The 12,066-nt window shown below is 45.8% G+C and overlaps 1 protein-coding gene across 1 annotated transcript in view; it reads left to right on the top strand.

The window, feature by feature from the left end:
- GNPAT (glyceronephosphate O-acyltransferase) overlaps positions 1 to 12,066 on the top strand; it is a 70,956-nt gene that overhangs the window by 11,055 nt on the left and 47,835 nt on the right. The window contains exons 3-4 of the mRNA XM_075203467.1: positions 1,275 to 1,451; positions 1,928 to 2,057. Coding sequence (XP_075059568.1) covers positions 1,275 to 1,451; positions 1,928 to 2,057 — 307 coding nt within the window. The remainder of the gene's footprint in view (positions 1 to 1,274; positions 1,452 to 1,927; positions 2,058 to 12,066) is intronic.

The following is a 12,066-nucleotide window of genomic DNA, read 5'->3' as shown; positions in this document are numbered from 1 at the left end:
GAATCATATAAAAATAGGAAATATATATTCCATGTATACAAATAGTAACAAAATGCAAAACATCAATATACCCAACAGTCATTTCTTTGCTCCTATGACACATTCACCAAAGAGCCTGCCATGATTGCACATACAGCATGCATTATTTAAATACCTGTATGAAAAAAAGAGAATAGGATCTGCGCTCAACTTCAATAAAGCAAGAGCTGCAGTTACTCAGGAATTCCTTCCTGTATATCATACAAACAATAAAACCAGTGTATTGCGCTCAATTGCCTATATACCCAACTAACGGTATGACAAATATAATAATAAGAATCCGGAAGTGCGTTCCAATGTGGAACGCACGCCGAGTGAGCTCTCCATCGGCATATTCTACCTACCTCAGGCAAACAACATGGCCATTGGTTCTCCAGAATTTCACTGCTAGCCTCCGGTCACGATATTCTCTCCAATCTGCGACTCATCTTTTCTATCAACACGCAGGTAAAGAGGTATAAGAGCTCTTGACCTCCAATTTTGTTCTTCAGTCCTTTCATTATTAGGTAACACCTTACTGGGACAGACTCATTCATTGTGGCATTATTGGGAAGTTGATGTCTATTCAAATCAACTTTTGATTAAAGTATGAACTTTTATTATCACGGGTAATGACAATATATGACCAGATTTTCTCTATTGAGAAGGAACTTTCCATTTTTATGTACCAACTGTTTATGCTTATTGTTGTTTTATACTTATTTATTTTACTTATGCTTGTCTTTTTAAATTGTCAGCAACATATTTCGTTTTCTCTAGTTCATGTCAACAAGAATATTTCATTATCTATTTATTCTTATTATTATATTTGTCATACCGTTAGTTGGGTATATAGGCAATTGAGTGCAATACACTGGTTTTATTATTTAAATACCTGCATTAGCGCAGGTATAATAATCATCTTCATCTGTTTATTTATATCGCCCCACTAATTCTGCAGACCTGTACAGGGAACACATCTCAGGCCCTGCCCCATTTGGACGTACGCACATACACACACATATATATAATTAATTCACAGTTCATCTCAATGCACAAAAAGGAATTTGGAGGTTGCTCGGTTTCATTATACCTGCGCAAATGCAGGTATTTAAATAGTGTATGTTGTCTGTACAATTGTGGCAGGCCTTGGTGAATATGTCATAGGAGCAAAGAAATGTCTGTTGTGTATATTGATGTTCTGCTTTTTGCTACTATTTGTATTGTTAACTTTGCCTTGTATGCTTTTTCTGCAGATTAGTTTGGAATCTGGAGAATCCACTGATGTTATTCAGGACCAGGCCACTGAGATCCTAGGTGAAATGGGCCAAAATTTAAATCTCGCAGCTATTCGAATGTTTGCTCTCACCTTGAGCAAGATCTTCAAAAGGCTTTTCCAAAAAGTTTGTGTCAATGAGGAGGGCATACAGAGGGTAAGCGCTACAAGGCACTAGGTTAAAAATAATTTCTAGGCATTTGGTGAGCGTTATATGTTTCTTCCATAAGAGAATACATGAGTAATGATTGTACCCATGTATGCTTAACGTCACAATTGAGTGCCAAATAACATGTTATATAATACGCTGTAATTATAACTCGAGTGGTGTAGTAATTTAAGTGAGAAAAGAAGTACGGCCGCAGCTAAGGTGCATAGTACTTAAAATCGGAGATTGTTCTATTATGGATTACATTTCGAACTTTATAAAATTATTCTACTTTTGTATAAAAAAAAAACTTTATTTATTGGGGTTTTTATTACATGTTACCGTGATGTAAATACAGGGTTAATTAAAATATACTCAAGATAAAAATGTTATCTGATTTCTTTTTGAAGGTTTATGTTAAGCTCATTAGATCATTAGATAGTATAAACATTATTGCATGTTTTTATTTTTCTGTATACTGGTAGTTGGCTCAAGCTATACAAGAACATCCAGTCGTTCTACTCCCAAGTCATCGGAGCTACATTGACTTCCTGATGATGTCATACATATTGTACACTTATGACCTGGCACTTCCCGTCATTGCTGCTGGAATGGGCAAGTATTTTACTTACGAAACTGACAAAAACAAGTTTCCACCTTGATTGAAGCACATTTTCCATCATTGCCAGTCAGGTTTTCAAATGGGTTCACATAATGCATTTTTTCACAGTAGACTGTAGTAGCGAGTATTTTCTCATGATATCAGATTTTGTGTTAGGTTGTGCCCTGTGTTGATAAACACCATTTTTCTAAATAGCGTCTACATAGGAAATTTGTTGTCTAAAGAAATTGCTTCTCATTAAAATCATTTTCCTTAGAAATTATTTCCAGGTTTTGGTGTTTTACGCAGGTAAAGGATGTGTGTTTTACTGCAGTCATTTTAACTTTTTTTTTTATGCTGTTGAAATCCCTACTTTATCAACCGCAGGAGGCAGGGAACTTGGTGAATGTCTCATTTTTCATTTTCCTGACAACCAGAGTAGGACAGGGGAGAGACTCAAGTCCCAAAGATTACACTGATTAGCTCCCTTGAAAAAGGTCAAGCCTCTCCCAACTTTTCAATTGCACCCAAATCCTTGTGAGATTTCTAGCTCCTCCTCTATACCGTTCCATCTGCATAGATATATACAAGAAATGGCACAACCTCCACTTTGCTTTGGAACATGAATGGCCTAATTCATTGGGTAGCTCATGGCTTGGATCTATATATTTTCCTTTTCAACTCTATTGCAGCCTACAGGAATGGGTTAACTCCCTATTTAGCTGAGTAGAGACAGGATAAAAGTTAACAACCCTAGATGGTATGTAGTGTAGCTCTTCCTTTTCCCTGGTGCTATTTCTCTATCTTCCTTTGGGGGACACCGGGGACATTGGGTATAGAGTAGGGACAGGACAAACTGGCACTTTAACTAAGCTAAGCCCTAGCTCCTCCCCCTCTATACCCCACTTTCTGTAAGCCTCAGTTTGGTTTAAGTGCCCGGCGAACGGGCTGTGTTTCGGCTGAGTAGTAGCCCAATTCTGTTTTTATTTTTTATTTTATGTTAATCAGAGACTTGTGTCTCCTGGTCCTGACAGCCGGTGGCTCACGGAGCCACGTAGGCGGCTGTCAGTTACTGCGCGCTGCTCTCCCCGGCTGTCTGCTGCTGTTGTGGAGTGTCGGGAGTTAAGTGTATTTACTCCCCCCGTGTCTGGCAGATCTTAAAAAAGCCTGCAGTTAGCCGGGAGACAGGTAACAAAGAATTACAGTAGCCGCGCACAGCATGGACTGCTGTGCGCTGTCTGGAGGGGGGGGATCGGAGGTGCCTCTTTTGCCAGCCCCCCTCTCCCAATGTTCTCATGCCCTCCTAGGAGCAGGTCACAGTCGGCGCAGACTGTGTCCGTCGTCCTGTTCTGACAGCCAGCAGACTTTTACTCACTTTTACTCTGTGGGGCTTTATTGGCTGTATTGCAGGCTCAATTTCTGTTCAGCTTTGTGCACTGCTTGTCATCTATATTGTGTTTTGTTATTACACTGTGTTGTGTGTGTTTTGTCCCATTTTTTAACATGTATGGGGAAAATCTATGCGTGGTAAGGCTGGTATTACATCTATGTTGAGTTTCACCTGTGTTGTCTGTCACGTTAAGTTTCCATCTGGTCAGTCAGGACCGCAGGCTCTGTGCGCAGCCTGCCGGCCCTTAGCATACCCTGTAATACAGCAGCTGCTTGTTCAGATACGGCAGACCCCGCTTGGGCTCGGTCTCTCTCCAATACGGTGGCTGAACTTGCTCAGTTGGTGCGGTCACAGGCTGTGGCCGCTTCATCTTCTTATTCCGCTTCCACTGTAGCGAATGACATGAGTTCTGGTTCGCTAAGTCAGGGTTTGACTGTTTCTACCCCGGCTGGAGTCTGTAGAACTAGCTTGGGTACAGGGACTTGCATCCACTGCACAGGGTTTGGTTTCGGTGTCTTCCTCTTTAGAGAGGATGTTTCATTCTGCTGCACCGTCTTCATCACATAAGCGCAAGAGGGTTGCGGCACCCCTTCAGGGAAATGAGTCAGATTCTGACTGTTGTTCCCAGGAGGAGGGTGAATTAGCGGGGGATTCTGACATAGATGGTCCTTCGGTGGTGGAGGAGGTTCATTCTGTTCGTCAGTGTGGAGGAATTAATTCAAGCTGTGCGGCAGGTACTTGATATTCCTGAGGAAGAAGTTCCTGACGCTGCAGAGGCTTCCCTTTTTGCGCGACGGAAAAAAAATCTTTCTCTTTCCCGGCTTCTTCCCAATTGGAAGATTTGTTGTCAGAGCCTTGGGCTTCCCCAGATAGGAAGTTCCAAGTATCTCGCTGACTGCAGTCATATTATCCTTTTCCTCCTGATGTTCTTGCTAAATGGGAGACGCCTCCACGTGTGGATGCTGCTGTTGCAAGGTTAGCCAAGGTAACTACTATTCCTCTTCCTAACGCAGCCACTCTTATGGATAGTACAGCCTATAAGGTTGAGGCCGCCCTTAAGTTCATTTTCGTGGCAGCAGGTGCCTCTTTGATGCATGCCTTGGCATGTGCATGGGTTAACAAATCTGTAGAACGCTGGTCAGAACAGCTGTCTGAAGGTTTTTTGGCAGGCCGTCCGTCCTCTGAACTGATTCCATTAGTGGCGCAAATTCAGGGATCGACAGATAATTTAGGAGAGGCAGCTATGGGCGTAGGACTTATTGGGGCACGTATTTCTGCCTCTGCAGTTTTGGCTTGTCGGACTCTCTGGCTTAAGTCCTGGGGGGCTGATGTGGAGTCTAAAAAGGCTCATGAGACCATAGCTTTTTCTGGGGGTGTTTTGTTTGGACCTCAGCTTGACTCCGTTATCAATCAAGCAACAGGAGGAAAGAGCACTTTTCTCCCTGTTAATTCTCCCAAACAAAGAATGTCCAGATTACAGTCCTTTCATTCCTCAAGAATGTTTTGTGGTCATTATTCCTCGGGCCAGTCTTCTAGAGGCCAGGCATCAGCCCCCAGGGGAAGTTTGCAGGGTGGGCTGCTCAACCTCCAGCAGCGAAGCCTGCAGACAAGCAGTCCGCATGACGGGAATTTTGTACCTCCCCTGTCGTCGGTGGTGGGAGCCCGTCTTCTCTTGTTCAGGGATCGGTGGTTTCAGTCTATTATTAATATTATCATTTATTTGTTAGGCACCACAAGGTATCCGCAGCGCCGCACACAGTACTAACAGTAGACTATACAGGGTGAAACCATACAGAACAATGAACAAAAAGTACCAATACTTCAGAAGCTCCGGCCAGTCATATGCAGTAAAGACGGAGCGGAAGAACAGGTATGGAGACAGGAGGGGAGGGGGCCCTGCTCATACGAGCTTTCATCCTAAGGGAGGGTAAACAGACCAGGCACAAGAGGAGCCAGTTGAGGCAAGAGGAGCCAGTTGAGGCAAGAGGAGAGAAGGGAGGACGAGCAAAAGGGAAGAGATGGGGGTTAAGTAGATGGTTGGTAGGCTTTGAGAAAGAGGTGAGTTTTGAGTGCACGTTTGAAGGAGCACAGAGTAGGAGAGAGACGTATGGAACGAGGGAGGTCATTCCAGAGAAGGGGGGCTGCACAGGAAAAGTCTTTGGATTCTGGAGTGTGCAGAGGTGATAAGAGTGGAGGAGAGGCGGCGGTCGTTGGCCGAGCGCCGGGAGCGGGCAGGAGTGTGAATGGAGAGTAGGTTAGAGATATAAGGGGCAGTAGAGTTGGAGAGAGCCTTGTAAGTGGTGGTGAGGAGTTTGAAAAGGATTCTGTAGGGGAAGGGGAGCCAGTGTAAGGCAAGGCAGAGAGGGAAGGCAGAGGAGGAGCGGCGTGAGAGGAAGATGAGTCTTGCAGCCGCATTGAGTATAGAGCGGAGGGGGGAGAGACGGGAGTGGGGGAGGCCAGTGAGGAGGAGGTTACAATAATCGAGGCGGGAGATGATGAGTGCGTGGATGATAGTTTTGGTGGCATCCTGAGAGAGAAAAGGACGGATGCGGGCGATGTTGCGTAGTTGGAAGCGACAGGCTTGGGCAAGGGAGTGAATGTGGGGGGCAAAAGAGAGAGAGGAGTCGAGGGTGACACCCAGGCAGCGAAGTTGGGTGACAGAGGAGATGGTGGTGTTATTGACGACAATAGAGAGGTCATGGTGGGATGGGAGTCTGGGTGGAGGAAAGACAATGAGTTCAGTTTTAAAGATATTGATTTTGAGAAAACGCTTGGACATCCAGGAGGAGATGGCGGAGAGGCAGTCCGATACCCGAGCGAGGAGGGTGGAGGAAAGATCAGGAGAGGAGCTATAGAGTTGAATGTCGTCAGCATAAAGGTGATACTGAAGACCAAAGGAGGAGATGAGAGCACCAAGGGAGGAAGTGTAGAGGGAAAAGAGTAGAGGGCCAAGAACAGAGCCCTGCGGGACTCCTACGGGGAGAGGGTAGGGGGAGGAGGAAGAACCAGACGTGGATACAGAGAAGGAACGATTAGCAAGGTATGAGGCGAACCAGGCATGGACAGAACCAGAGAGGCAGAGAGAGAGAAGAGTTTGCAGCAGGAGGGGGTGGTCCACGGTATCAAAGGCTGCAGAGAGGTCAAGGAGGATGAGTACGGAGAAGTGACCCTTGGATTTGGCTGATCAGAGATCATTAGTAACCTTGGCCAGGGCAGTTTCGGTAGAATGGAGGGGGCGGTAGCCAGATTGGAGAGGGTCGAGGAGGGAATTGTCCGTGAGGTGCCTGGTTAGGCGGCTGCAGACAATCCGCTCAAGTAATTTGGAGGCATAAGGGAGAAGAGAGAGAGGGCGATAATTAGCAAGAGAGGTGGGGTCAAGACTGGGTTTTTTGAGGATAGGAGAGATCAGAGCGTGTTTAAAAGAGGAGGGTACTACACCAGAGGAGAGTGATAGGTTGAAAAGGTGTGCTAGGTAAGAGCAGGCCGTTGGAGAGAGAGAGCGAAGGAGGTGGGAGGGGATGGGATCGAGAGGGCAGGTAGAGGGTGGAGAGGAAAGAATAAGGGAGCGAACTTCACCGCTTGTAGGGCTGAAGGAACACCAGAGTTGGTTGATGGGGGGAGGTGAAGCGATGAGGGTGGCGGGAGAAGAGGAGGAGATGTTCAGTCTGATCTTGGAAGAGAAGAAAGTGGCGAAGTCAGAAGCGGAGAGGGAAGGCAGGACAGAGGGGGGAGGCGGGGGAGAGGAGGGAGCTGAAGATGACAAAGAGGCGGCGGGGATTGGAGGACTGAGAAGAAATGAGGGACTTAAAGAAGGATTGTTTAGCGAGGGAGAGGGCAGAGGAGAAAGAAGAGAGTATGAATTTAAAATTTAAAGTGGAGGAAGTCTGCCAGGGAGCTAGACTTCCTCCAGAGGCGTTCAGCAGTGCGAGAGCATCTTTGGAGGAAGCGGGTGAGTTTTGAGTGTCAGGGTTGGGGAATAATGCGCCGTCGGCGGATAGAGGAGGCCGGGGCAACAGCATCCAGGGCAGTGGTGAGGGAGTGATTGTAGAGAGACGAGGCCTGGTCGGGACAGGTCAGGGAGGGAAGGGGTGAAAGGAGAGTTTCGAGAGAAGAGGAGAAGGAGGTGGGGTCAATAGCATCCAGGTTACGTCTAGTGAGGGTGGCTTTGGGCGAGGCAGGAGCAGGGGAGGAGGACAGAGTGAAGGAGAGGAGGTGGTGGTCAGATAGTGGGAAGGGAGAGTTGAAGTCAGAGAGATCACAGAGATGAGAGGAGACAAGTTCAGGGGAGTGACTAAGACAGTGGGTGGGGGAAGAGGTCCACTGAGTAAGGCCTAGGGAGGAGGAAAGGGCGAGAAGTTTGATGGTGGCGGGATCAGAACAGTTGTCAATAGGGATATTAAAGTCACCAAGTATGATGGAGGGAAGGTCAGAGGAAAGGTAGTGGGTCAGCCAGGCAGCGAAGTTGTCAAGGAAAAGGGAGGAGGGGCCTACCACCGATGTCTAAGCTCGGGGGGGGGGTGATCGATCTGCTCTGTTCTCCTCCCAGACGGTTCTTTTCCGCAGGGCTTCCCACTTGTCCACGAAACCGATTGGCTATACGAGAAGCGATTCAATCCCTCCTTTCTTCCGGAGTGATTATTCTGGTACCAGATTCTCGAAAAGGGTTCGGTTTTTATTCCAACCTTTTTCTCGTGCCAAAACCAGACGGCTCTTTCAGACCAATTCTGAATCTGAAATCATTGAACACCCAGGTCAGAGTGCCCAGGTTGAAGATGGAGTCTTTGCACTCAGTCATTCACGGCATGGAACAAGAAGAACTTTTGGTGGCTATAGACATCAAAGATGGCTATCTCCATGTGCCTATCTGGAACGGTCATCGGTCCTTTTTGAGGTTTGCGGTTCGATCAGAGCACTTCCAAATTCAGGCTCTTCTCTTTGGTCTGGCCACAGCCCCACATATCTTCACCAAGATCATGGCGGTCATGGATGCTTTGCTAAGGTCCAAGGGAATTATCCCTTACCTGGATTATCGTCTTTTAAAGGCACATTCTCCAGTGGTGCTTCAATCGCATATCCAAGTAGTAATCCAGACTCTAGAGTCTTACGGTTGGATTCTCAACTTCAAGTAGTCCAAGTTGATCACATCCCAGCGAATGATCTTTTTGGGTTTTTTATTCGACACCCGACAATGACGGGTGTTCTTACCCCAGGACAAGATTCTAGCCTTGCAGAAGATGGTGAAATCTCTGTTGGCGACAAGGAGGCCTTCGGTATATTTCGCCATGAGAGTTCTGGGCAAGATGGTATCGAATTTCGAGGCAGTCCAGTTTGCGCAGTTTCATGCTCAATAGTTCCAGTCACAACTTCTGTCGCAATGGAACAATCCCATCTGAATCTGGCGGGCCAGGTATTCCGCCTGTCTCCGCAGACGCGTCAGTCGCTTCTTTGGTGGTTACACAAACAGAATCTCGCCAGGGGATGCAAATTCTCAATTTGGAATTGGACTTTGATCACAACGGATGCCAGCTATTAAAGTAATTCTATCGTTTTCAAATAAGCATTGCCCAAGCGATTGTATTGTGCTTCCAACGCACAAAGTAATTTATTTTAGCAGATGTAAAAAGTTAACAGTTCAATATTTGATTATAAGATAATACAGTACAGTACAGCCAATACCAAAAGATACATACATACCGCTGTGCTCCCACGGGTACCAGTGAACAGTAGTTCACCCTTGAATACTGTGGTCAGAGAAGACTGAAACTAGTGGGACCGCAGCTATGATATATATACATTCAGTGTTACAGAGTGAACAATGCAGATGACGTGGCTTGCTTCTATAGGTCTAGACTTCGGGTGGGTCCAGGGTAAACAGGTCATAGGCTAGTTCAAACTAAAGAATCCAAAGGTGGGGGTTATCTCTCCAGGGGATGTGCTCCTTCGTTCCCGCCAAGACTCCTGTTACAACTAGTCTATTAGCATTTTATAGTCAGCATCATATTAAAGGTTTATTCCCTAACATCAATAACTAGAGTATGCAATGTGCGATCTCTTTGCCGAATGCACCGGACAGCTGCTGATGTAAAGGGGATTAATATGATATCAGACATGACACATTTCCTTTAACCTGAACCTTAAATAACACTGAGGTGTACATCTAATCATAATATATAAACTAATAATAAACTAAATACTATCTGCTCATAAATCACTGTAGAATAGATTCAATATGAATTATATAAATAACTAAATGTTGTAATGCGAGTGTGTGTGTGCGTATTTTACCGTGCGATCGCAGTATGCCACGTGTAGCGTGCAATCGACCAATAAAACAATATTAACCAATATACTTTCGTTCATCCAATTATACGACTTCGACACAGCCTTGGAGGTTGGGGGGCCGTCTATCTTCACCCTCGGTTTCAGGGTCTTTGGACTCGGAAAGAATCCAAGCTTCCAATCAATGTCTTGGAACTGCGAGCAGTGTTTCATGCTCTTATAAGCCCACAACACTTGCTGCAGTGAAGGACAGTGAAGATTCAGTCAGACAATGTGGCATACCTCAATCATCAGGGTGGCACCAAGAGTCCCTTGGCCATGCGGAAGACACGCAAGATATTTCAGTGGGCCGAGGTTCACGTTCCGGCGCTCATGGCCATCTTTATTCCCGAAATAGAAAATTGGGAAGATTTCCATAGCAGGCCATCCGGAGGTGTTTCGTCAGTTGGTGCAATGGTAGGGTCAGCCATATGTCGACATGATGGCATCCCAGTTGAACCACAAGGTTCCCCCTCTTCTGCTCCCGTGCGAGAGATCCTATGGCTGTCGAGGTAGACGCCATGTCTGTCCCTTGAAGCTACCACTTAGTGTACCACCGCTTAGTGTACCTTTTCCCACCGGTAGCCATGCTTTCAAGGGTGTTAAAAAAGGTAAAGAGAGAGGGTGTTCCAGTTCTTCTGATAGCGCCGGATTGGCACCATGGCAGGAGCTCGGTCGTGGTGGTTGCCGCTACACCCAGACCTATTAACTCAAGGTCCCTTTTGTCATCTAGGTTTACAACGTCTGGCTTTAACGGCATGGCTGTTGAAGCCATGATCCTAAGAGCTATGGGTTTTTCTGAACGAGTGGTGCAAACCATACTTTGGGCTCGGACACCAGCTTCTGCAAAAATCTATCATCGAATCTGGAAGACATATATTGGCTGATGTGAAAGGAAGGGATATCCTACTTCTTCTTTTCATTTGGCCAGGTTACTTAGGTTCTTGTAGGACGGGTTGGATGCAGGTTTGCATCTTAGTTCTCTTAAGGGTCAGGTGTCAGCTCTTTCGGTCTTTCAATGAAAATTTGCTGTCATACCTGATGTGCAAACTTTCATTCAGGGAGTACTCCATGTACAACCTCCCTATGTTCTTCCGGTACCACCATGGGATTTGAATTTGGTGTTGAATGCTTTACAGCATCCACCCTTTGAATATAGTGGAATTCAAATTTTTAACCTGGAAAATGGTTTTCCTTTTGGCCATTTCTACGGCACACAAAGTTTCAGAGCTTGCTGCTTTATCTTGCAAGTCTCCTCTTCTTGTTTTTCATGAAGACAAGGCAGTTCTTCGAACCAAGCCCTCTTTCCTTCCTAATGTCGTGTCTAGATTTCATCTCAATCAGGACATTGTCATTACTGCCCTGATTGAATCTACGTCTTCAGATAACGATAATTCTATTTGTTATCTCGATGTTGTCCGAGCCTTGCGCATTTATGGGAAAAGTTCTTAAAAGGTGCGCAAGACTGAGGATGTTTTGATTTTCTATGAGGCTCACAAGAGAGGCTGGCCAGCTTCTAAAGTGACTATCGCTAGATGGATCACGGCTGTTATCCGTCAGGCTTATAGTGGGGCTGGGAAACCTGTGCCAGATAATCTCCGGGCACACTCTCTACAAGGTCTGTAAGTTCTTCCTGGGCGGTTCACCATTGTACTTCAGCTGTTATCACCTGGAGAGCCTTGGGTGGTGGACCCACAATAAAAGAATGGTTTGATAATGCTTCTTTTTTAAGTCCCTTTTCTTTTCCATGGTAAGCTTGATTCCAAGATTAAAAAGATCTCTGGGGGGATAGGGGAGTTTCATCACTTGACGCAAGACCAGAGAACTAGGTGTGTTTTGTTTTTTTTCCTAGGCAGCACTTCAAATAAGCATTTCTAGGTCTGAGAATTCATAATGCTCCCAAACAACTGGTTCCTCCTTTCAGGAGGGGGACAGTTTCAAATGCAGCTCAATAGATCTCTACCGGTGGGGGAGATGATTGTAATGTATGCAGAATTGTGCATGCTCACCACTCAAGATCGAGTTTCACTCTGTACCCAGAGGAAATATTTTTGTCGTAGTCTACATTGTTCTCAGTGTAAAGGAGGGTATTCTGAAACAGTCCACTGAGTTTGCTAGAAACAGAAGTTATTTCTCCTGTTACGTTGGCCCGAAGATGTACTGACTTTTTTTTCAAAGCTTTTCCTGGTTGAAACATCATTCCTCTGTTTGAACCAGAATGGATGAGCCCACAACATTATCCAGCTCCACAGATGGGTGCTCATCTGTTTACAGAACTGGTGCAGGGCACATGGCTTCCAAGAGTGAGTCTGCTA

Source organism: Mixophyes fleayi, chromosome 3, assembly GCF_038048845.1.
Source record: "Mixophyes fleayi isolate aMixFle1 chromosome 3, aMixFle1.hap1, whole genome shotgun sequence".
NCBI classification, from domain to species: Eukaryota; Metazoa; Chordata; class Amphibia; order Anura; family Limnodynastidae; genus Mixophyes; species Mixophyes fleayi.
This window is presented reverse-complemented; position numbering and strand designations above follow the sequence as displayed.